General features: G+C 41.6%; 1 protein-coding gene across 1 annotated transcript in view; it reads left to right on the top strand.

The window, feature by feature from the left end:
* LOC144492887 (disks large homolog 3-like) overlaps positions 1-27,506 on the top strand; it is a 221,648-nt gene that overhangs the window by 186,218 nt on the left and 7,924 nt on the right. The window contains 8 exon segments of the mRNA XM_078211466.1: positions 807-882; positions 7,519-7,621; positions 9,674-9,715; positions 10,448-10,498; positions 12,274-12,375; positions 18,466-18,638; positions 19,905-20,014; positions 25,298-25,389. Of these exon segments, the coding sequence (XP_078067592.1) occupies positions 807-882; positions 7,519-7,621; positions 9,674-9,715; positions 10,448-10,498; positions 12,274-12,375; positions 18,466-18,638; positions 19,905-20,014; positions 25,298-25,389 (749 nt within the window).

The raw sequence follows: 27,506 nt of genomic DNA on the forward strand, positions 1-27,506 counted from the left end.
TATTCTTGAGGCATGTGGTATAAGCTACATTAACCCTGTGGGGTTAATGTCAAATTCTTAGATGTGATTTTCATAGAATCCTTACAGTGCAAAAGGAGGCCATTCGGCCCATCGGGTCTGCACCGACCACAATCCCACCCAGGGTCTATGCCTGTAAGCCCACATATTTACCCTGCAAGTCCTCTGACACTAAGGGACAATTTAGCATAGCCAATGAACCTAACCCGCTCCTCTTTTGGACTGCTTAAAAGGGCTGCCATTGTAGCTAATTATATTGCAAGGCGAGATACTGTTTTCCTGTTTGGTAGGTTGATCTCTTAGGATAGACTGGCCTTCACTGTCAAGAATATTAAATGGGCAAATAATGCATGATACAAAGATCACCCACTGCATTGCATATCTTTCTGTGTAATCTTCTGATAGTGCATATGGAGTGGCCCTTGGCTTAAGGGTGGCACAGTGACATAGTGGTCTGCCCACAGTGCCAGGGACCCGTGTTCGATTCCCGGCTTGGATCACTATCTGTGCGGAGTCTGCACGTTCTCCTCTTGTCTACATGGATTTCCTCCGGGTGCTCCGGTTTCCTCCCACAGTCCGAAAGATGTGCTGGTTAGGTGCATTGACCATGCTAAATTCTCCCTCAGTGTACCCGAACAGGCGCCGGAGTGTGGCCACTAGGGGATTTTCACAGTAACTTCATTGCAGTCTTAATGTAAGCCTACTTGTGACACTAATAAATAAACTCATGTACAGTCAGTTTCCAGTTACTGGTATATGACATTTTATTTTCTGTTTTTATTTCTCAGAGTTGAGAAGAAAGAGCGGGCAAGATTAAAAACCGTAAAATTCCATGCCAGGCCTGGAGTAATTGAAATGAAAGGGGTAAGTATGGAAATCAAACTGCTGGGGAAAATCTAATATTTAAGAACTATAACAAGATTATTGACCCTCACCTCTTTCTCTATGGTCCTGTTCCCCCTAGTTGTGGTCTGCAGAATTATGAACCTCATCATCCACTTTTCTCCTGTTCTTGTTCTGTTTGGCGTAGTGGCATCAACCAGTGACAGGAGGCAATTGATTTTGATGAGGGTGTCATGAGAGAAATCCTGCATGATCTTGAAAGCTCTATTTATTTTGGGTGGGATTCCCTGATTTAATTCCCACTGCTAGTGAGAATGGAGAATTTGGCACTCAGCCATAACTCAATTCACTGCAGTGGCACCAGAGAATCCCAGCCATGGGCGAGGTCAGAGATTTCCAGCGTTTATCTTGCATTTTATGTATGTAAGAAGGGATCTCAGTGTGACACATTGAACATTATAGGATGCAATGAGCAGAAGTTAAAGTCATCACAAATACAATTAAAAGGGTTTGTCTCTGTTAGGTGACCTTGTGTCTAATCCTATCTGGCTAATGATTCTGTGGGGCGGTGAGCATGACATCAACTAGTCCTGTACGGTTTAAGGTCCGACAGTGCTCTCCTATCACAATAGAAATATAAAAGCCGTAATTTTCCATTTTAGCAGAGTAACTGTGCATCTGTGTATCTTCCATTGAGTTATTCCGATGCTACTGACAATTGCCCAGATTGGATTCAGTATACGGGCTGCTGCATCATTCTGTAACATTTCCACAACAAAAATAGGACAATTTACCTCCAACACGTGTTTGAACTGTTTGGGCATTTATTAATGAGCCTGAGACCCGAAACCTCTCTGGACTCAGATAACAAATCAGACAAAAAACAATGTGCTTTTTCAATGTTTTGGAATTTCAGGCCAGTGATACAAGAAATCAATAATACTACATCAGTGAAATGGGTGACTCTAACAGCTGGTGCTCACATTTATTCACATTCTCAAAGTCACTCTCTCATGCAAATGAACTCCAAATATATTTCTTTTCTGACACTATGACTTATTCACTCATATTCTTATATTCACCCACTTAAATTTCACACTCGTATGTAGATTTTTAAGGGTTGGATTTTTAATCAGGGATTGGGAAATGGAGGGCTAGTTCTGGGTCCCGATCAGGCAAGGCATGCTTTAGGCACACCCACTACAATCTTCAATACTCTAGCCAAATAAAGGGCAGAGAGCAGGCCTGCTGTTCAATTAGAGTGGTGGGCGGATTCCCATACTACAGTTCTCTGGCAGGGCAATCCTGTAAGAAGTCTAACAATACCAGGTTAAAGTCCAACAGGTTTATTTGGTAGCAAAAGCCACTAGCTTTCGGAACAGGCTGTTCCTCCGTCAGATGGGTGGGAGTTCTGATCACAAACAGGGCACAAAGACACAAACTTAATTTACATGAATAATGATTGGAATGTGAGTCTTTACAGCTGATCAAGTCTTAAAGGTACAGACAATATGAGTGGAGGGAGCATTAAGCACAGGTTAAAGAGATGTGTATTGTCCCCAGACAGGACAGCTCGTGAGATTTTGCACATCCAGGCAAGTTGTGGGGGTTACAGATAGTGTGACATGAACCCAATATCCCGGTTGAGGCCATCCTCATGTGTGCGGAACCTGGCTATCAGTCTCTGCTCAGCGACTCTGCGCTGTCGTGTGTCGTGGAGGCCGCCTTGGAGAACGTTTACCCAGAGATCACGGGTATTCAGCCTCTGATCTCCAGGTAAGCGTTCTCCAAGGTGACCTTCACGACACACGACAGCGCAGAGTCGCTGAGCAGAGACTGATAGCCAGGTTCCACATACATGAGGACGGCCTCAACCGGGATATTGGGTTCATGTCACACTATCTGTAACCCCCACAACTTGCCTGGATGTGCAAAATCTCACTAGTTCTCCTGTCTGGAGACAATACACATCTCTTTAACCTGTGCTTAATGCTCCCTCCACTCACATTGTCTGTACCTTTAAGACTTGATCAGCTGTAAAGACTCACATTCCAATCATTATTCATGTAAATTAAGTTTGTGTCTTTGTGCCCTGTTTGTGATCAGAACTCCCACCCACCTGACGGAGGAACAGCCTGTTCCGAAAGCTAGTAGCTTTTGCTACCAAATAAACCTGTTGGACGTTAATCTGGTGTTGTTAGACTTCTTAATGTGTTTACCCCAGTCCAACGCCGGCATCAGGGCAACCCTTCCAGAGGATGACCCAGCAGCTGTTATAGATCCAGGTGTGGACCTTCATGTGGTTTATTAGGGTGGCACAGTGGTTAGCACTGCTGCCTCACAGCTCCAGAGACCCAGGTTCGATTCCAGTTCAGCTCACCGTCTGTGTGGAGTTTGCACATTCTCCCCGTGTTTGCGCAGGTTTCCTCCAGGTGCTCCGGCTTCCTCCCACAGTCCAAAGATTTGCGGGTTAGGTTGATTGGCCATGCTAAATTGACCCTAGTGTCAGGGGGATTAGCAGGGTTAGTATAGAGGGGTGATGGGAATTGGGCCTGGGTGGGATTGTCAGGGCAGACTCAGTGGGCCGAATGGCCTCCTTCTGCACTGTAGGGTTTCTATGATTTCTATTTATTGCAAAATGGCAGCAGTTCTGGATGAGCTGAAGTTTGAGGTTGTTGGGGTAAGAATGCTGTGGTTTCTCAAATTGGGACCTATTGTTTGGATTTTGTGCCATCTTGTGATGCAGGCACAAGATTTGTTTACATATCTTGTAAATTGAAGGTACACGTGCTTTGTGACAGAAATACTAAACCTGCGTGTCAGTAAGTGAAAATGTAGCTAGATTGTTCTACAATGTTACAATGCTGTAATATACAGAGACCTTTTGAAGATTGGTTGTGATAAGGATTTTAGTTGTACATTGCAAGTTGACTATATATCTGGCTGAGGTATGAATGTGTTGAGCTTCAGTGTTTGGTGTGGATGGGCAGTTGATGTGGACAGCAGACAGGCAACAGCTTGTACCCTGGAGTCTTGGACCTTGCAAGGTATTGTATATCTTGTTCGACTCCTTATTGGGCAGCACGATGGCACAGTGATGAGTACTGCTGCCTCCCAGCGCCAGGGACCTGGGTTCGATTCCTGGCTTGGGTCACTGTCTGTGAGGAGTCTGCATGTTCTCCCTGTGTCTGCGTGGGTTCCTCCGGGTGCTCCAGTTTCCTCCCACAGTCTGAAAGACGTGCTGGTTAGGTGCATTGACTCGAACAGGAGCCGGAATGTGGCGACCAGGGGAATTTCACAGTAACTTCATTGCAGTGTTAATGTAAGCCTTACTTGTGACTAATAAATATACTTTAAAAACTTTTACTATTGTATCTGTTCCCATGCAATACAGTACTATATAGTCAGTATTCAGCGTGTACTCCACCTCCTGCCAAATATAGCCGCCTGTTATCAGTTGAGGGTGCCCCAGAGTTCCAAAAGGGCATTCTTCCTCTCACACACCTCGTATAACAGCACAACAACTTCACCAGCCATCAAACAGGGGTCAGATAGCACTATTCCTCTGCCATCTGGTACAGTTTCTCCATATTGGCTTTTTAGTACTTTTGTTCTTGGGCTTTTTCATCCTTATGTAGTCTTTGCAAAGGCTATTGACTTGATTAAAGTATTTTGAGCTTATAAGAAATTTAGACATATTTTAATTGCCATGGGAAGAATTTTACAGCCCCCCACTTGCATGTTTGCTGGTTAACTGTCTGCAAGGTACCAACATTTGAAGTATTCATGTGCTGTGGTTAAAATAGTGAAACTCAGTTCCTGGCATGCATGGATTGCAAAATTAGTCCTGCGTAATGCTTCAGTATTCATTTCTCAGGTCCGTATGAATAATTAGCAAGGATAGAGCTGTGTGTTTGTGCAGAGCTGGCCGCTAATAGGGTGGTAGTGACTGCACTAATGCACTAATTCTAAGCTTGTACGTGTGGTTTAGCAAACATAGGTTATTGTGACCTTTGTCAACGAAAATAGGTTAGGTTTACACCCAGGAAGTGGTGTAAAGATTGTCGTTGCATTCACTGAAAGTTGTACTGGTTCCCCTTGTCAAAACCTCGTATTTAAAATTTTATATCCTCATCATATATTGATGGCCTTTATGATTTGGCCAATCTGTCCTGTAACTTTTTTGTGCCCTAGAATTCTACTCTCCCTCCCCGCCACAATCTTTCCAGGAATCTCTGTTTCCTTAATTCTGGTTTCGTCTGCAACCCCTCCCCCACCATTGGTGGCTGAGGGTCTACTCTCCACAGCTCCATTCTCAGTAATCCCTCTCTAAATGCCTGTCCCTCTCCTCATCTTGGGCATATCTCTTTGACCAAGTTTTTTTTTGATCAACCTTGTAAATAACCTTTTTCCTTATTTTAGCACTTATTTTTGTCTGATGAAGCCTATGAAATGTCTTTGAGTGTTTTTCCACAATTAGAGATGGTATATAAATGCAAGTTGTTGACAACAGTAGTGGGGTAATGCTAATGTTTTACAATATTTATTGCTAATAAGGGAGTTCCTTTAAAAGAGCGAAATCACAGAACTACAATTGCTGCCTTTGCATTCCCATCCATCTGCTACCAGATCATGTCATTTCAATATTCTTATATTCAATTTTATTTATCATTTGGTATATCTGAATGTTCTGATTTTAAAATGCAAAGATTTTGTTTCACTCCAGACCAGCTCAACATAACGTTTTCACTAAATGAGTAAAGGAAAGTAGACCCTGCCAGAGTGGATTTCTTGTTTATCCCAGACTGGGGGGGTGGGATGGAGAAATTCTAGGGTTAGAGGAGGTTACATAGATGAATTATGTCAAGACCATAAAAGGAAGGGTTAGAAGTGGTTTGGTATATCATGGACTGCCAGTACTCTCTGTGACATATGCTGCTTAGTGGAGTTTAGTTTTAATAGGGGAATATACCATTATGGGGTTGTTGGTTGGGTATTAGAGTGGATTGATCCAGGGAATGTTACTATCAATGGGGGCAGAGGGGTGATGCATTCCTTAGATGTTGGTATGGCTGTATTCCTCATGAGTGTTGATAGTTTTTGGGTGGTGTTGGGGGTTGAGTTAGGATTGTAGTTCTCAGATCACATTTGTGCTATCTAGGGAATTAACTTTCCAAGTAAAGGGAGTGGGCTCCTTCGGTTGCATTAGTATTATCTGGGCAGCTGTATTTCCAGTAGGTGTCACCACTGGGGTTGGGAGAAATGACTGAGACATCTCATGCCCTTCAAGGCATGGTAATTCATAGTTACTTGGGATGTGCACTGGATTTCCTGATGTTCCTGCTTGCTAGGTTCCAGCATTCCAAACCCAGGTATGCTGTTGTTACTGCAGTATTTAACAAAGGGAGTGGGGGGGGAGAGAGAAAAAGACTGAATGATCCCCTCTGTCATTCCCCCTGCTGAAGTTTCTATTGCAGTTTTAGTGGGAACTAGAAAGTGTGATTCAGACTAAACAGAAAGGGAAAGATTGAAATTGGCCTTCATGTGCTCCAGTTAAACATTTTTAGAGATATCAGCATGTCCAATAAATGTCACCTCAATGGGTGAAATGTGTGGTTGGTCTGAGTTTGTTTCATGTGTTACTTTTTTCCTGCAATATTATCATTTCAAACATTTTCTTTTAAATTTTGTAAACATGGTGATGCAATGACTGAAAGGTGAAAACACATCCATCAATTAACGTCACCTTCAAATATCTGCTTCAATTATCTAACATTGCATGGGAGGGGGAGCCTCTAGATTCAGTTAGTGGTGTCCTAATCGGGGATCTTTGCACAAACAGACACAATGAGGGATAAGCTCAATGCAATCAATTTCAGCATGTTCGTAAAGAACCTGACCTCTGCCCACTCTACTTTGGGAAGTGAGTGTTAACAGCTTTGAGACAACATTCAGGTGACTATCTACTTCCTGGTATTGTGATTTATTTGACATTACACCAGATCCATACTAGTATTAAATCTTGTTACTATGAAGGCTACTATTCAGCACTGGTGGCAGTAATGCTACCTACCTTAAGTACATTTAGGCATACATAACAATTTGAGTGTGTACAATGCTAATTTTCTGACTAGTTGAAAAACCCTGGTAGGTATGTACTGTAATTTCTGGTACGTGCTACCAGTTGGCAAAGCTATCTATTACCAGCGTGAATTTGTAAAATGATCTATTAATCCCAATTCCCATAAATCCTGCTCCTCATAGACATACAAGCATCTAAATCACAGTCAGGATGTAGATATTCACTACACAGTCCCTGGATTGTTGTTAAGTACAAATGCCCTAAGAAGTACATGCAAAACAATAGTTTTGCTGTAGTCCAAGCTTTCAACATGAAATTTAAGAGTTACTCACTGCCTCAGTGCTGTTGGAGAACCTAAAATGCCAACAAGTAACGGTGAATATGGGTAAAACTTGGCTGGCTGAAAAGATTGGCAATTTAAAAATGATGCCACACAAAATACAAAAGTCAAAATACCTTGTTTATCTGGTTTTGCTCACCATGTTACTGCTGATCCACATTTACAATGTGTTTTGCATGAATTAAACATCCATTCATCCTCCTATACCCTCCATCCATCCTCTTTTCCTTCACAGTCATCCAGGGCCAAGCGTAAAAAGAGCATCCTCTTGTCTCGAAAATTTACCTTCTACAAGAGCAAAGAGAATATTGTACAGGAGCACACAGGTGATCATGACCGTAAGTAACTGTAGGCTTACATGAAGTTTGGTCAGAAGGAACAGCATTCTATATAAACTAACTCAGTGTGGTGCCAACACTAACATGCTTGCACTATGGTTCCAATATTCCAGACACCTTTCAATGAACTGTACCAAATGGGGCCTCAGCAGTTCCAGACTGTCATATGCAGCAAAATAACATAAATTTTGCTGCATATGACAGCGAGCAGAGTGAGACCTGATAATGGTGTCAATGTTCGCAGAATTAACAGTTTTAGACTGTAATTCTTTAAATAATGTTGCCGGAATTTATCAATATGTGTGCAACATTATGCCTGCTCAATCTGAATTGGCATCAAATATATTTAAAGTGATTTCAATTTTAGCATTACAATTCTGGTTCAGTATACCATGGTCTCAATGTTGTGGAGCAGCTAAAACCACTGGAATCTTCATTACCAGCTGCAGTGGCCTCAATAGCTGCTTCTATTCTGCTCCATCACTGTGCAGGAGTCCAGCTGCTAACTCACTGCTTTCCTCTGTTTCTATATCTCCTTTTGTTTCTGTGTTATTTCTAATTTTTTGCTGTCCGGTGATTGGATCCAGGAGTTCCCTGGATTGAGTGATGACTATTACGGGATGAAGAACCTGAGTAAGTGAGAGACCAACATTTGTGAATGTAAAAATCACAAACATCTGCATTTGAACATCTGTTCTAATACAACCCTTTCTTTTCTTCACTTTCACTGTCATCTCAGGAAACCTTATTAACTCTTCCAGTTTCACACACCATCTTTAGACCAGTTATTAAGGGCTTCCTCTCACATATTTCCAGTATGTCGACCTAGTGACGCAAATTAAACCAGTTTACAAGTTAATGTTTTTGTTTTGCAGTTGTACAATAAATTCAGAATTAACACTTATAGTGGCTTAATACAATCTAAATGACAATTGATAACCTGCAGTTATGACTAAATTATAAGGTCCTTGGTTTTATTGACTTTAAATGTGTGAAAGATTTGTTTCTAAGTTAAGAGGTTTGCTGCAAGTTTATAATGTGTGTGGTTTATAAAATAAGAATTGGAAAGAGATCAGTTTTAGTATATGTTTTTAGTTTTACAGATATCCTTGTTGACAGGTTCCTGGCTATCATAAGTTACATGGCAGAGTGGCCCATTGGATGCTGCAGTTCAGGGGATCAGAGCTACAAACCAGATAACAAATAGTTGGGTTTATAATTATCCATCTGATCTTTATCAAATCACTGCTCTTTGTTCCAATATTCCAAGGAGGGAATGTTCTTGGATCAATGAATGTTAGGGATATTTACAGTCATACCATTTGATATCAGCTTGCCCATAAAAATAACTGCTTAAATCTCTTGTTTTGGCAGATTTTAACCACCTGTGCTGTGCTGCTGTAGGTTGTTGCATCACTCACACACTGCGTATAACTAACCGATTACTCACTCCTAATCTATTAACATGTAATAAACCATCATTTTAGATCCTTTCCCTTAGTTTCTTGATTCACTTCTGCCAGGTTTTCTCTGGCAGAACAGATGGACCAAGCTGGTGAAGGTGCTGGATGAGTCAGGCAATGTACAGGTGGCTGAAAGTGAACTTTAGTTTCATATAAAGAACAGTCATTACTGCACTTGCCAACACCTTACATGTTGCTGTAGGAAATATGTGCAGGAGGAAAGTTAATCAGAGTGGAGGGCACTGCAGAACAAGTTCAGCATTCTGCATTAGATTACCAACCTATGTGAGTGTGCTCACCTTCACAATAAAAGATTGTGGTTGGGAATGCCCAAGAGCTTTTTATATACAGACCTGTTACTGACAGCAGCATCACATCCCACAGGGGGCAATAGATATGACAAGAATCAGTGTAAGATTAATGATCAGCATGTTTCTCCAAACCTAGTTGAAAATATTCAGTGTTAGCAATGTGGAGGAAGTTACTGTGCCAGTACATTGTAATCAGAAACACGTTACAAAGGACAGTCAGCCCATCTGTTGTATACTCCTTTTATAACCTGAAACTCTGGCACCTTGCTTTTTTGCAGAGTGTATGACGTCCAACACCAGTGACAGTGAAAGCAGCTCCAGTAAGTAACCCCTTTGGGTTCCTTCATTCATTTTTCTTCTCCCTTTGCAGGTCATTTGTCTCCACAGGTCCTGTCCTCAGGTGGGACAAACAGTTGGGAACACTGACCACCTGCATAGCCTTAATTAGGCCATCACCCTATTTAACAGTTTTTTGGTTGGATAGACAATCAGGATCCCAGCTGTATTTAGGGCTAAAGAAAAAATTGGAACCCAAGCTCTACTTGCTGTCACCAGAGCAGGTCAGAGTCAGAGCCTCAGCTTCAGTCTCCTCAGGGTGGGTGGAACAGTTGACTTGGACCATTTGCTTTGTTGCATTTACCTAGCAGTGAGCAGGACAGTCTGGACTGCTCATCCCCACATATTTTGTGCTCGGATTGACATTCTGGTGCCTAACTTCACAAATACGCAGCTCATTGTTGCTTTTTATTTGCTCCAGCCTCAGTCTGCCATAACATGGGACACTCACCAGATACTCACCTGTAAAACTAATACCTTCATTCATATGATGAATTTTCACTAACACTGACTGACTTGACATATAATTCCCTTTTGTATTCCAATTGCTTCTCGAGATGAATACCTGGAGGATTTAGCAAGTTCTGGCAGACTGTCCAGAAATAGATGAAGAGCATTTGGAAGTACAGAAGCAGCAAGATGGGGAAGGGAAGATGATGTCTAATTGATGAGGATGATTTCAACTGGTGATGTTTTTCTATTTTCTTCCTTCATAGAGGGTCAGGATGATACTGTTCTATCTTATGAAGCAGTGACACGCTTGGAGAGTAAGTAGAATTTTTCAGATCGATCTCCCTTTATAGAAAGTTGTATTACATTTGAAAGTGGAATGGGATTAATTGGGTAGCTCTACAAAAGAGCCAGTAATGGCAAGATGGGCTAATTGGCTTCTTTCTCTGCTGTGTCATTTTATTAAATCCAGATTTAGATCTGATATTTTATAGTAATTTGAAAGTTATTGTGTGGAGGTGCATGGGAAACCACCAGTTCAAGTTTCTCTCCACCCACCATCCTGACTGTTTCTTCATGGCTAGTTTCAAAATTCTGGAACTCCCTAACAGCATTGTGAGTATCTTCATCATATAGACTACAGCAGTTTAAGGCAATGATTCATCTCTATCTTCTTGAAGGAAACTACGTATGGGTGATTAAGGCTGATCTTGCTGGCAACACACATCATTATAGGTTTCCTTTAGAAATCCTCTATATTAGCCTGGATGCATAAGCATCGAGCTCTGTATCCGTTTGTAATCCTATCCCTATAACTCCAAGAATACTTGAAGCAGATAGCACTGTCTATAACCTGTGGGTACAGTTCTGCCATTGACAGATAGTTATGTATTGGTTGATAGAATAATGTAGATTTGCTATCTCTCACATCAATTCTTTCTTGTTCTTTATCCTCTTCTGAGATATGGGGCCAGAATTTTCCTTCCCCACTGTGGGGAATGTGCTGGCCTAGCCAAACATCTATTGGTTTTCAGTGGGATCTGCAGATTCCGATGATGGGTGGGGCTGGAAAATTCTGGCCAAAAGCACTGAAAATCAACCACATGACTAACAATTGATGGTAGCAAAAGTAAACAAATAGTGCAGCTTGAAGCAATCCCTTCCCCACATATGAACAACTGACTTATTTAATGCACATTGTTAAATAGCAATTTGATGAACTTACCACATTAGGTGCAAACAAAAAAATGAACAATTTCACGGGTATTTTTAATTAATGTCTGATTGGATCATACTTGAATACAAAATAAGATTCTCAGGTAATCTGAGTGAGAGGCCATGCTGCTACAGACATGGAAATTAGTGCAAGTACAGAGCAAGAAAAGGAGCAATTCCCCAGACTCAATTTAAAAGTAGAAATTTCTAGGCTATCAAGTGGGTGAGTTCATTTTTCAAAAGGGACCACTTTGTTGAGTGTAAGGGGTTTTTCCCCAAAATATCCTAATGTTCTCATAAAAGGGGGAAAGGAAAGCAACTTTATTAAAAAAAGAATTTCTTGTTTTGAGAGATACCCATTGAAAAAATTGGTTCTTTGGTGTATGTTATACAGTTGACTTAAAATGTAAAATTCATCAAGTCCTGCTGAAGATTGCACAGTGCTGTTCATGGGATTTCAATTGATGGCTTCCTGCCAAGGAAGCACTCGTTTCAAAAAAGAACATTCTCATGATGTGAGCATTACTGGCAAAGTCAGCATTTGTTGCTCATCATTGGTTGTCCTGAGAAAGCTGGTGGAGGCTTTTCCTTGCACCACTGCTGTCCATATGATGAAGGCTAACACTTTTTAGGTAGTGGTTTCCAGAATTTTGATCCAGCGGTAATGAAGGTGTGATGATTGTATTCAATCCAGGATGAGTAACATGGGAGAAAGACTTGGCGGTGATGATACTCCCATGCACCTGTTGCCCATCCTGTGGTGGAGGCTGCATGTTTGTGGGGTGCTGCTGAAGTAGTTGAGAGGTGGATATTTAAGTTATTTAGTATGAATAGTTCTCTATGATGTTTCATTCGAGGCTGTCTGTGTAAATTTCAGTTCACTATGCTCGGCCAATTATAATTCTGGGGCCAATGAAGGACAGAATCAATGATGATTTGATCTCGGAGTTTCCAAATAAGTTTGGTTCATGTGTACCACGTAAGTAGTTCTGAAATATCATTTTGTACATTTAGCTAATAGTTTTTTGAAGTCCGATATCCTAGAAACATTAACTTTTGGATACTTAACCTTAAACTCATCCAAAATACATTGTTCTTCCTTTATTTGGGTCCCCAAACCGATTTTTCAGAAACATAAGAAATGCCCTAAAATCTACGGGAGGTTGGGTCATCGGCCACAAAAAAGTGTTATTTTCAAGCTTTACTGAATGTGAAACATATGAAAATATTGGGATGAGGCACATGTAAAACTTTCCACCTATCCTCAAGCTATAAGGTGGGGCGGGGGATAGTTGAGGGGTTGGATAAAACCCACTCCCTAAGGCCTATTGAGACCCTTAAATTAATGGCCATTTAGGACCTCCTCTGCCAGTGCCATAATATGTTAGTCAGTGCTGTTGGTGGTAAGGTGGGACAGTAGATACCTGCTTTGGGGGGGGGGGGGGGGGGTGCCCTGTGCACTTTGAGGGTATCCCCTTTCTGTCACTCTGCCTTGCCCCAAAACCCACCTCCCTTCTTAGGGTGATTGACCCTTTCTCATCCAAAAAATCTGGAACTGTCCTGGGTTCAGTGTCCGTGACACTTCTTTTGCAGGCCCAGCATCACCTAAGTGCACTCTTCTGACACTGCTGTGTCTGCAATAATTGCTGGCTAATCAGATTGTCCGACAGCTCTTGTGGACCTTCTTTTACTGAGATAGAAGTCCAACCCTCTGGCTATTCTTGCTGTGGGTGACCTTCATTTAAAAGTTGGTTTGTAAACTACTTTTTTCTGGTGCGGGGGTAGGGGGAGCAATGTTTTCCCTCCTCTCCACCCCCCCAAAAAAATATTCAGGAATGACACTCTTCTAGAATACATAGGTACATAGGGTTGCCCTCATATAATAGACATTCTGTTACAAGTCCTCTTCAAAACATTGTAGATAATCACAGAGATCCCTACAAATATTGGTACTCTCCCAGGAGTCTTACTATGTAAAAGTGTCAGCTACACAAAGTATCATTGCATTAGATGATTTTTTAAAAATGAATATGTATTATTAGCATCTGTTAATTGAATATTGTGCCGGTAAATACATATACATGGAAATACAATGACATCAGATACCAGCTGGGGCACCCGCCCAATTTGAAAGCTATGTAATTCTCAGCAAAAACCTGACAGTGCTAAACAGGACTGTTAATTTTCTATCTATCATTATGGATGAGTAGGAAAACCTAGATCTGAGACAGAAGCATAATTTCTCTACTCAAGTGCAGAGAAAAGCTCTCAGTAGAGATTCCATCATATTTATGATTAAGTTATGTTGCCGTTCTAGCTGTCAGAGAATTCCTGGCGAAAGACAATGAGAATTGTCCCAGAAACTGAATGCTGTCTAACAGAGGACATCTAGTGGCCAAAATCTCATTTACAGAGCCTTTATAGAGCTTGACAGCATAAAGACTTTGTACCTGCTGCAGCTCCCCAGACTGTCTCCATACCTGTTTTAAAAATAGGGAATTTAATATCTTAATGAACCTATACTGAAAAGACATTTTCCTCACCTCTGTGGTCATTATTTTGGTGGAAGGATGTTCAAGTGTATGTTGCCTGATGAGAAGGACAGCTTTTTAAAATTCTTTCATGGCATGTTGGCATCACTGGTTGGGCCGGCATTTAGGGCCTATCCCTAAATTGCCCTTCAACTGAGCAGCTCGCTAGGTCATTTTGGAGGGCATTTAAGAGTTAACACTTTGCTGAGGGTCTGGAGTCACATGTAGGCCAGACCAAGTTAGGATGGCAGATTTCCTTCCCTAAAGGGACATTAGCGAACCAGATACGTTTTTAGATTTTTAATTCCAGGTTTTTTTTCATTGAACTTAAATTCCACTATCTGCTGTGGTGGGATTTGAACCTGAGTCCCCAGAGCATAACACTAGGTCTCTGGATTACTAGTCCAGTGACAAAACCACTATGCCACCACCTCCTTGCATTTTTGTGTCCAGACCAGGATTGAGGCTTTGACTTCATCTGGAATCAAAGGATCCTGGTTCTTGTGTAGGGGAATGGAATTGCTTTTCTGTATATGAGGTCTGTACCTTTTTTATTTGGAACTTGTGTTTCTTGTATGAAGCACTGATAGTTAAGTAACTGCATGTGGCCCACTCACTGGTCTTAATGTGTGTTTAATCCTTATCTCTAAACTGGAGAATCCATCCCACAGTGTGTTGAATATTTAGTTTTATGGGCATGATCAACCCTCTGGCATTTTTCTCAAATTGCCATTCGTTTAAGTGTGAGCTTAAGTGTATCTATCACAAGGTTACCTTGTCTTCGTTTGATATCCACTTTCTAGTAGGGTTCATAAGAAATAGAGGACCATATGAGCCATTGAACCTGCCTCTGCTATTCAATATGATCCTAGATTATCTTGGGCTTCAACTTTACTTTCCCATCCACTCCCTATATTTCTTGATTCCCTGAGATTCCAAAATCTGTCCATCTCAGCAATAAATAGACTCAATGGCAACATCTTCATAACCTTCTGGGATACAGAATTCCAAAAATACACAACCCTTTGAGTGAAGAAAGCTATCCTCATCTCAGTCCCAAATTAAGTCCTTTTATTCTGAAACTGTATTCTTGTTCCAGTAAGAAGTTTAACAACACCAGGTTAAAGTCCAACAGGTTTATTTGGTAGCAAAAGCCACACAAGCTTTCGAGGCTCTAAGCCCCTTCTTCAGGTGAGTGGGAATTCTGTTCACAAACAGAACTTATAAAGACACAGACTCAATTTACATGAATAATGGTTGGAATGCGAATACTTACAACTAATCCAGTCTTTAAGAAACAGCTGAGCAGAAACTGATAGCCAAGTTCCGCACACACAAGGACGGCCTCAACCGGGATATTGGGTTTATGTCACACTATTTGTAACTCCCACAGTTGCGTGGACCTGCAGAGTTTCACTGGCTGTCTTGTCTGGAGACAATACACATCTTTTTAGCCTGTCTTGATGCTCTCTCCACTCCCATTGTTTTGTTTCTTAAAGACTGGATTAGTTGTAAGTATTCGCATTCCAACCATTATTCATGTAAATTGAGTCTGTGTCTTTATAAGTTCTGTTTGTGAACAGAATTCCCACTCACCTGAAGAAGGGGCTTAGAGCCTCGAAAGCTTGTGTGGCTTTTGCTACCAAATAAACCTGTTGGACTTTAACCTGGTGTTGTTAGACTTCTTACTGTGTTTACCCCAGTCCAACGCCGGCATCTCCACTTCTTGTTCCAGACCAGGGAAACAATGTCTGTTTCTACTCTGTAAAGCCACTTCATCATAGAATCAAAGAATCCCTACAGTGCAAGAGGAGACCACTTGGCCCATCGAGTCTGCACTGACAACAATCCCACCCAGGCCCTAACCTCTTAACCCCAAGTATTTTCCCTGCTAACCCCCTGACACTAGGGAGCAATTTGACATGGCCAATCAACCTACCCCGCACATCTTTGGACTGTGGGAGGAAACTGGAGCACTCGGGGGAAATGCACGCAGACACTGGGAGAATGTGCAAACTCCACACAGACAGTCACCCGAGGCTGGAATTGAACCCAGGTCCCTGGCACTGTGAAGCAGCAGGGCAAACCAATGTGCCACCATGCCACTCCAAATCGTGAATATTTCTAAACTCCAGATAATGTAGACCCAATTTACTTAGTTTCTCATAAAGAGAACCCTCTCTTTCAAGGATCAATCTAGTATACTTTCGCTGTACTGCCTCCAATGCAGGTATATCTTTCCTTAAATATGGAGACCAAAATTTCACACAGTACTCCAGGTATGGTCTCACCGAAGCCCAGTATAATTGCAGCAAATTTCTGTACTCCAATCCTCTTGCAATAAAGGCCAACATACCATTTACCTTCCTAATTGCATGCTGTACCTACATGCTAACTATTGTATTCCTTGAATGATTACCTCCAAGATTCTCTGAATATCAACATTTATGTTTCATGCCTTCTAAAAAGTATTCTGCTTATACTCTTGCACCTTGTTGCTCACTCACTTGCCCTGCTGATATTTCTTTCTGTGTCCTCACAACTTGTATTCACATCAAGCTTTGCATTGGCAGCAATCTCCTTTAGAACCCTAGGACATAGGCCATCAAGTCTTGGAGATGTTTGAACTTTAGTCACTTAAATTTCTCCAGTATTTTTTCTCTGATATTAATTAATTTAATTTCCTTACTCTTATTAGCCCCCTGGATACTCTCCGTTTCTGGAATGTAATTTGGATCTTCTATGACACAAAATATTTGTTCAACGTCTCTTGTTATTTCCTTATTTCTCAGTGATTTCTACTATCTCTGCTTTTAAGGGACCAATGTTTACTTAAAAGTTAGTCTCTTCCTTTTTATGTACTTATAAAAGCTCTTGCGATGTTTTTATATTCTTGTCTCGTTTACTCTCAATTTTTTCCTTTTTAATCAATTTTTGGTGGCATCTGATGGTTTCTAAAACACCACAGTTAGTTTGCATATTATAAGCCCCTCTTAATCTGAAAGATCTAGTGGATCTTTCCTGTTGAGTTTTTCTTCTTCAATGGAATGTATTTTTGTTAAACATTTTGTGTTGTTTTTTTAAATGTTTCTCATTTGTTTATTTATCGCTATATTTAGTCTATTTACCCAATTAACATTAGTGAGCTCCCCTCGTAGCTGTATAATTGGTTTTAAGATTCTTTCTTGTGATTGGAGTATTCAAACTTAATACATGTGTGCTGGTGGCCCCTCGAACCTGCTCTGCTATTCTGATCTGAAGTCATGATGTGGAGATGCCGGCATTGAACTGGGGTGAACACAGTAAGAGTTTTAACAACACCAGGTTAAAGTCCAACAGGTTTATTTGTTTATTTATTTCCGGTTTATTTATTTAATCAGGTTTATTTCAGCAGATTTCCACTCCATCTGACGAAGGAGCAGCGCTCCGAAAGCTAATGGTATTTGCTACCAAATAAACCTGTTGGACTTTAACCTGGTGTTGTTAAAACTCTTATTCCGATCTGAATGCAGCCTATTTCTTGTTTCCTGTTTGTTCCCATACTTTGCTCCCTTATGTTAACAGTCTTGATTTCTCCTCTTGCCACCGGTTCATAAACAAAAAGGTATTTTGATTGACTTCCCCTTTATAAGTGGGGATGTACTTCCCAATCCCTCAGTTTTGGTGTGATCCAATTTCCTATCAATAACCCCACAGAAAATTTTAAAAATTATGAACTCAAAGAGCTGGTTTATTTGTATAGTCTCAAATCACGGGACAGTTGCCATGTTGCCTCCTGTGGACTGATACAGGCAAATGGATAGTAAAAAGGATTTAGAAAAAAGATCAGAGAAAAAGAATCATGATTTCATGTGGGTGTGAAAACTGAGTGAAACTCTTATGTTTTAAGATCGCTGTTGCACGGAGGCATCTTTATTTTGACGTCATTGATTAACCCTGTCTCATTGAATATTATCAGATTGCTCCCCTGGTTGGTACTGGAATATAGTGTCCCAAATACACTTTTGAGTGGATCTTTCAGACTACCTTTGCCAATCTCATTTATCCAATCTATCTGTAGATTAAAATTGTCCATGGTTACTGCAGTACCTTTCTTACTATTTTTTTATTATTTCTTCCTGTATATTTTGTCCTACAATGTGTTGCATCTATTAGGCAGCCTACACTTCCACAAGTGACTTCTTTCTTTTACTATTTCTTACCGCTGTCCAAACTGATTCTATATCTTGACCTTTTGAACTAAGGTCATCTCTCGCTACTGTGCTAATGTCACCCTTGATTAACAGAGCTACCTCGTCATATTTTATTAGCTTCCTGACCTTTTGGCATTTCAAATATCTTTGAATATTCAGATCCCAAATGAGGGAGAAGGAAATAGAGAGTTATGATGATAGATGAATAAGGATTGGAGAAGGCTTGAATAGTGCATTAATGCTAGTGTGTAGTGAAATAGCCTGTTTCAATGCTGCATATTCTCTGTAATTCGCAAAGCACCAATACAATATAATTTAATCCGCTGCTGTTCCTTTGCCTTGCAGACACCACCCGGTCAAGACGCGAGAATGAAATTGATGGGCAGGATTATCATTTTGTAACTTCCCGGGAGCAAATGGAGAAAGACATTCAGGACAATAAATTCATTGAAGCTGGCCAATATAATGACAACCTTTACGGGACCAGCATTCAATCTGTTAGAGCTGTAGCTGAGAGGGTGAGTACAGTTAAGTGTTACAAAAATAAAGTTTATATCAGGTTAAAAGGAAGACTAACTGCTACTCTTGTGCCTTCAGTAGGTATATGCACTATGCCTTATTCTTAAGGTGATGGACAGTTTTCGACAGTTCATGGGCACACTGTAGGATATTGCCCATCACCATGCAATAGTCCCCATAAGGTCCCCTTTTAAACTCTTCAGTGCAGAAATACAGATTCACTGTAACACTGGGTGATGAGAAAAACAAATTGCATTCAAGATACAGCCAAATATTTTCTACCAAGCAAATCGAGTTGAGTATTTTCTGATAACAATGGAGGAATTGCAAGTTTTAATTTATAATTGAACTGTAAAATATATACTTACTGAAATGAATTACCCCAAGGGAATTTTCCTGGTCTGGGCGGCATGGTGGCAAACACTAGGGACCAGGGTTCATTTCCGGCCTTCAGTAACTCTGGGTGAAATTTGCATGTTCTCCCTGAGTCTGCATGGGTTTCCTCTGGGTGCTTCGGTTTCCTCCCACAGTCTAAAGTCGTGTGGGTGGATTAGCCATGGTAAATGCACAGGGTTAAGGGAATAGGGCAGAGGGGAGGGCCTGGGTGGGATGCTCTTTTGGAGAGTTGGTGCAAACTCCATGAGCCACGTGGCCTCATTCTGCACTGTAGGGATTCTATGGTGCTATGAATAATGGGCAGTATTTTATGGTACGTGAGGCTGAATGGATGGAAAATTTGAGTTTACTCTACTCTCTGAAAATATGGCGTCTCATCACGCCAAGGGTTAATACACTCCATACAATGATATTGAGGCTATTTGCCTGTTTGACATCTTGTTAGTTTTGTAGGTTGACATGTATGCAGACCCAATAAAGACCTAGGTTTTATCCAATAACTGCAATTAGTTGATCTTAGCTGAGACACAGTATTGAGGGTGCTTCAAATCTTTGATTGGAGTGGGGAAGGGTGAAGATTGTCAGTTTGGAAGTCAGTTTTTAAATGCTAGCCAGTGATCACTGGTGTGTGTCTTACGTGTGGGGGCACCACTCACCTTGTTGGCCTACATAATCAAATAACCTTTCAATGCCTATCGTCAGGATGTACATGGGCCCTTAACCCAGCATGGTTATAGGGGAAGATAGAACAATATATTTCTTCAGATCCTGATCTTTCCTTTTTTGCAATATATGGTGCTCTTAATTTTAGAACTGCAATTCATTTTAACGGATTTATGTTATTGAGGTTGTTGCTTCCATCCTTATAGGGAAAACACTGCATACTTGATGTGTCTGGGAATGCTATCAAGAGGTTACAACTTGCGCTACTATATTCCATTGCCATTTTCATCAAACCCAGATCTGTGCAATCCCTCATGTAAGTATGAGATTCTCTCTGTCTGGGTGCAAGTGATTGTAAATCTATTTATCTTGTTTTCTAATGTAAAATTAATCTAGCTGCTTGGATTTAAACTTATCAGAAAATAGGTAGGTTGACTGAATATTGTTCTATTGAGTGATCGACTGCTTATTATCATCATCATGTGGAGATGCCGGCGTTGGACTGGGGTAAACACAGTAAGAGTTTTAACAACACCAGGTTAAAGTCCAACAGGTTTATTTGGCAGCAAATGCCATTAGCTTTCGGAGCCCTGCTCCTTCGTAAGATGGAGTGGATATCTGCTCACAAACAAGGCACACAGAGACACAAGGCAGCCTTCATGACACACGACAGCGCAGAGTCACTGAGCAGAAACTGATAGCCAAGTTCCGCACCCATGAGGACAGCCTAAACCGGGATCTTGGGTTCATGTCACACTATCAGTAACCCCCACAGCTTGCCTCCTGGACTTGCAGAATCTCACTGGCTGTCCTGTTTGGAAACAATACACATTTCTTTAACCTGTGCCTAATGCTCCCTCCACTCACATTGTCTGTATTTTTAAGACTTGATCAGCTATAAAGATTCGCATTCTAATCAGTATTCTGTAACTTGATTTTGTGTCTCTGTATGCCCTGTTTGAGAGCAGATATCCACTCCATCTGACAAAGGAGCAGCGCTCTGAAAGCTAATGGCATTTGCTACCAAATAAACCTGGTAGACTTTAACCTGTTGTTAAAACTCTTACTGTATTATCATCATCAACAGGGAGCACAGTAGTTAGCACTATTGCGTCAGAGCCAATGACCTTGGTTCAATTCCGTTCTTGTGACTGTGTGGAGTTTGCACATTCTCTCTGTGTCTGCATATGTTTCCTCCTGGTGCGCCAGTTTATTCCCCACAGTACAAAGATGCACTGGTTAAGTGGATTGGCCATGCTAAATTGCCCCTTAATGTCCCAAGATGTGTAGGTTAATGGATTAGCCATGGCAAATGTGTGGGGTTACGGGGGTATGGCTGGGGAGGAAGACCTGGGTATGATATTCTGTCAGAGGGTCGGTGAGACTTGATGGGCTGAATGGCCTCCTTCTGCACTGTAGGGATTCTGTGTTTCCACTTGGATGCTGTTGGGGTGGGAATGAGTTATGCTTTTCGGTTCTTAAAAGATTTCCTGTGATTTTTTAAACCTTGGTGTGAAATATTCCTCACTCGCTCCTTTGTATTTAAAAGAAATATTATATCAGCATTCTCCATTTTTTTTCCCCAGTGGAAAATTTAGTTATTTGCCAAAAGACATTGTGGTGTCCACTGGGAACTGCCACTGACAGAATACATTGAGTCTGCACTGCTCAATATTTTCAATTACTTTAAAACTGTGAACAATAACCAGAACTTTGGATGTCACTGACTACCTCTCCAAACATCTCATGTGATGCTTCCATCAACTTGCTGTGAAGGAAAAATTCCTATATGTTCTCCTGCAAGAATAGTTCTCCTTAAATTCAAAACAAATAAATGGCCTAGAAATTCAATGTCGTCAAACTAGTTTTTCAGTTGCAAAATAGACATACAACAGTCAAATATGTCTGATTGTAAGTGCATGCTCAATCTGTGCCGTACGTTCACCACCTGTTATATTGAATTGTTCCAGAGTATGTGCTGGAAGTAGTTCAATTATTTTTAAAATATTTAAATAAGGCTCCAATGCATTGGACATTGGTCTGACCCACTGAGCAACTCTTGCCACTAAGAAAGATCCTTCAGCTATGCTAATTGAAGGACTCACTGAGGTTAATTGTTTTATCTTTTACAGCTGTGTTATTTTCTGGTATATTTTGGTCTCCTTTGTGACATAAAACTTAATTATGACTTCCACAGAGACATTTTTGGGGGTTGTGTGGACTATTTGCTGGTTTCGAAATAGTTTGACTGTAGTTAAGGATAGCTAGCCTTTGATGCTGGAGGATGAAGAGGAACAGTAAAGAATAAAAAACTTGTGGAGAAGAGCACTCTGCAGCAGGTCACACATACAGGTCTTCAGGGAGCAATTATTCTACAAGAAAACCTCAGAAGAGCAACGCCTCAGGCACCTTTGCTTCATAAAGGAGGGTGTCCTGAACTACGTTGCTTGCTGCAAGCACTTGAGCCTCAAATCAGACCATGGACAGCACTGCCTATCACTGTCAAAGCTACTGATGCCCTTAACTTTTATTCAGTACTCCTTGGTTGAGGCAGCAACTCTCCAAATTCAGTTCACCAATATATCAGCAGGACAGCAAGATGACGTATGTCCGGAGACCTGTACCTCAAGGACAAGCAAAAACTAGGTTGTGTTCACATTGTCAGTCTTCCCCAGAGTGGAAGTTACCATAGGTTGCACATCCAATGCATGTTCTCATCACTAGCTTGGCATCCTTCTGGACAGAAATGGATTCCAAACTTTCAGTGTCCAATGTTTTTGCAATGGCAATATATTATGCGTTTCTGTGTCTGGCTTACACAGCGGCCAGGTGCTAAATTTAATTTTTTATGACTCCTGTCACGAATCTAGGCAGAGCTAGCTTACGAGTCCCATGCTGTCATCAGAACATCATCAATCAGACAACTGGTGTAAACGAGCAAACAGTCAGTGGATTGAAACAAAAATTACTTCAATCACATTTTGTTTTGATGTTTTAAGTTTCCTTTGAGATTCCTTGCACTTTGATGCAGTATTTCTTTCAGGGGCTGCCTTATAATTTATCCCTCAATTTGTTGATTTAGTTTATTTGGTTACCCAAAAGAAGCACACAGCTCTGCTGGAAGCCAGTTTCTGTTTCCTTACTCATGTAGTGGAAGGAGCTAGAAGTGCCTACTACTTTTAAAACTTGGCTTGGGACTCTGGCTACAAAATGCTGCCTAAACTATTAGGGATGAGTTTTACAATGCAGCCTTGAGGCGGTGTGCAAATGTTTGGTCATCTACTGCATATTGTGCAGCTTTTCTGTTACGAGGTAGCTCTTGCCATCTGGAGTGTAGCAGAACAAAGACCATGAGCAGCAGGTAGATCAGTAACAGCATGAACAAAAGGAGCGCATACCATTAGTACTCCTAGGTGCTAGAGTGCTCTGTGAGCAGTTCTTCCAAGAGGTTTTACATGAACCATCCCTCCAATTCATAATGCACTAACTCTTTTTGCCACATCCTTACAATCAACATTTAACTATCAACCTTCAGTCCAACCTGTTTATTAAATAAAATCAATGCATGAAATACTTGGTTGTACAGGCAACATCTGTGGACAACTAAACAGAGTTAAGGGGGGGGGCGCAATTCTCCCCCAAAAAACTTCAAAGTGTCGAATTCACCTAAAAACTGCAGTAAATCCCGCTGGCTTTTTCAGCAGGAATTTCAAAATGAATTTCCCAGACTGTGCACTGGCGTGAATCACGATAAAAATCAGTGGGCGGAGCCTATTCCTGCTGGAGAAGCCGGCGGCATAGGCTGAGCGGACCACTGCACATGTGGCCAATCTGTCAGAGCCAAGATTGGCGCATGCGCAGTAGCCCCGCACTGTCGGCCTCCCGATCACTGGCCAGCACAGCGAACCCCCCCCATGCCCCTCCCCCCCCCCCCCAGTTCATGTGCAGGCCAGCTTCACAGCCCCCTCTCCTCCCCTCCCCCAGCAGTCCCGGTCCCAACATTCCCGCCCCCCCGGTGCCGATCCCTGGCCTCCCTCCCTCTGTCACCTATCCCACTGCAGAGTGGTACCAGGACCTCCATTAGGCCCTGCCCCGATGCCCAATGGACATGGCCACTTTGCCCCTTGGGCAGTGCCAGGGGCCCAGGCTGGCAATGCCCAGGGGGCACTGCCCCTTATCCACGACTATCTTGGGGGCCTTGATGGCCCTCCCCCTTCACTCCTGTGGGGTCGAGCCGCCAGCTCCCCCGCAAGTGTGGAGTTTTTGTACACCCCACTGGAGTGAAACACTCCTGGCCAGGAGGGGTGGGGGTGGGGGGGCGTGGGAGGCGGCAGGAATAGGTTAGCAGGCCCAGAGGTTTCAGTCCCGGGCCCGCTAATTCAATGTAAATTAGAATTAAAATATTTTATTCAGCTCTGCGCTGATTTCTGGCATGGAGTCGATGATGTCGGAAATCTGGCACTCGGGAGATTCGCAGAGGCTGTGGCACTCTGCAGGAAGCCCGCGAAACGGCCTTTGCTTGAGACTCCTGGCCCCCTGTGCTGCAAAAGCAGTGCAGCGGGCTGGGAGAATCACCCCCAACTTTTCAGATGTGTCCGGGGTAGGGGTGAGGGGGGTGGTGTCTTGTTTTTTTTCTCAAGAGACTGCCAGTGAGATGTTAGTTTTATCATCCTGCCACAGGTTTTGTATGACCGTCTGCGAGGGGAATGTGTATGTGATAGGTGTCGAGTGGTGTTGAGATGGGATGGCAGATTATGTGCCATTGGCTTGCCCCACCACTGCATACGGTGCAAACACCCAGTTGTATAATTAATAAGGTTGGGCCCAGAAGATGCAGCATGTTTTCCCACCCACCACTGCAGCAGGGAACACTTTAATTTGTCACCCCTGCCATGGGACTTAGTCCCTAGATGGGAAAAATCTTGATATCTCTTTTAGCTATTAACCAGAAGTTCGGATTTCTTTTTAATTATTTGTCTCGACGGAGATCGTAACATCCAACTATTTCTGTGTCCAGATGTGTTTGTGTTGACTGCAGCGAGAACCCATCTCCTCTTCAAAGAGGTACAGGCTGACTTTGATGCAGCCCACTTTGCTGTTTCACCACTGCATTCCCCCCCCCCCCCAAAACTGATTGTAGTCAACAAATACTGTGTGTAGCATTAGCTATGCATGCAAAATATAATGAACTTCAAGCATCAATTTCACATTGTTCCTGGGCCCTCATAGATAGTAAGAAGTCTCACAACACCAGGTTAAAGTCCAACAGGTTTATTTGGTAGCAAATACCATAACTTATGGTATTTGCTACCAAATAAACCTGTTGGACTTTAACCTGGTGTTGTGAGACTTCTTACTGTGCTTACCCCAGTCCAACGCCGGCATCTCCACGTCATGACCCTCATAGATAGACAGGGTTCCATCCTTATGTCTGTTTAAGGGCAATCAAATTTCCCAGGTGATGTCTTATTAAAAGCAATAAAAACAGCAAACTGTTTGGAGTCTCACATTATAAAACCATTCAAGTAACTATTCCTTGTTTTAATCAAGCATAACACATCTAAAAGAGTGATACAAGCTTTGGATTTTTCTCAAACAGGGAGATGAATAAAAGACAAACTGAAGAACAAGCAGCTAAAACCTTTGATAAAGCATTGAAGCTAGAGCAGGAATTTGGAGAATTTTTCACAGGTAGGTGTATTCACATTGTAATTTGCTACCTAAGATCATTGGAGATCACATTCCTGCATTTTAGAAGGTTTAACTGAATGACTGGAGGAATACTTTTAATTTATTAATCTGGATGATTTTGGAATACTAATAAGAAAGTACAGCTGGAATATCCTCCCAGCAGTTTCAGAATTGAGCCTTTAATCCATTCAAGGCAGGCTGTTGCAGAGAGAGCACGCCATTACTTAGCTGTGAAATCAGAGGAAATGTATTTATCAGAAATGCAAGACAGCTGTTTGACCATCAAAAATGTTATAATCATAAGGATCCTAACAAATAGATGTAGGTTAGATGCAAGAGGCAACTTGGAGTCTGAAGACATTTTAGGAGAATTGTAACATTCTTTTAAAGGCTTTTATATTTGCTCAATTAATTGCATGTGCCAGTAAGTCTAGTCGTAACTGAAGTTCATGTTTGAAGTACAGCAGTAATAAAGAAAACAAGTAACAGGAAGATTATACAGCCAAGTATATTACTAGGTTCAGAAAAAGGGTGAGGGAAGGGAAAATCTATATGAGAAATTTAAAACATGGGTGAGTTTGAAATTAAATGGTTTAGATTTAAGTCAGAATAAAATGCAAGTGGTACATCAACCTTTTTTACCTATTGTAATTCATGGACCTGATTTATTTTGCCTATATTTTAAATTTAAATTTCTTATTTAACTTAATTTGGGGTTCGGGTTTGAAAATGTTGGGGGGGGGGCGGAGTTTTCCCATCCTGCCCACCATGGGAAATGTATCCATTTTGTAATTCATGTTCAAGGATGCCATATCCCTCTGTATTGCAGCATTCTGCAGTCTTTCTCCATTTAGATATTTCTGCTTTTCTATTCTTCTGCCAGAGTGGACAACCTCACACTTTTCTAGATCATACTTCCATCTGCTAAATTTTTGCCCACTCATTTTCACTTTGTACCCTCCTCACAACTTGCTTTCTTACTTAATGTGCTGTCAGCAAATTTTGCTATTTATTCTATTCATCTTAAGTCATTAATATAGATTGTGAATCATTGAGGCTCAGCCATATCCATTCAAGGCAGGCTTTCAGTAGAATTTCTGTTGCAAAGAGAGAGCCTGCCATTACTTAGCTGTGAAAATTAGAGGAAATATATTTATCAGAATTGCAAGACAGCTGTTTGGCCATCATTCTTATTTTACCATCTCATCAATATTCTTTTTATTATAGCTCTTATTTTGGTATTGTCTGCAAATTTGGACATCTCTCCCTTGAGCTCAATGATTTGGAATTAGGGAGTGGGAGAGATAATGGGTGGATTTTGCGGCTGCACTCACCCCAAAACTGGAAAATCCCACCCAAGGTCAATGGACCTTTGCATGGTCTACTGCACATCTGCTAAATTTTTGCCTACTCATTTAACCAATCTATATTCCTTTGTACCCTCCTCACAACTTGCTTTCTTTCTCAATGGGCTGTCAGCAAATTGGGTTGTTTATTCTATTAATCTTAAGTCACTAATATAGATTGTGAATAGTTGAAGCCCAGCCCTGATCCCTATGGCACTCCACCTACTAATTTGCCAACGTGAAAATGATTCATTTATCTTGGATCTGTTTCCTGTTAGCCAATCCTCTATCCATTCTAAAATACACCCAAAAGTAACCTTAAATGCAGCACCTTATTGAATGTCTTTTGGAGATTCAAATACACTGCATTGACTGGTTCCTTTTATCTATCCTGCCCCTTGGGTAGGTAGTGCACACAGTCACCCTGGCGCTAACAGCCTAGCACACTGGTAGTGCACACCGGGCACTGCCAAGTGGGCGAGGCTATTCAGAGGGGGGATTATCCTTCCTACCCTTCTTAAATAATGGGACCACATTAGCTATCCTCCAATCCTCTGGGACCTCACCTGTGTCCAGTGACGAGACAAAGATTTGCGTCAGAGGCCCAGCGATTTCATCTCTCGTCTCCCTGAGCAACCTTGGATAGAATCCATCAGGCCCTGGGGATTTGTCAGTCTTTATATTCCCTAAAAAACCTAACACTTCCTCCCTTGTAATGGAGATTTTCGCTAACGGGTCAACACTCCCCTCCGAGACACTCCCAGTCAACAC

Source organism: Mustelus asterias, chromosome 4, assembly GCF_964213995.1.
Source record: "Mustelus asterias chromosome 4, sMusAst1.hap1.1, whole genome shotgun sequence".
NCBI classification, from domain to species: Eukaryota; Metazoa; Chordata; class Chondrichthyes; order Carcharhiniformes; family Triakidae; genus Mustelus; species Mustelus asterias.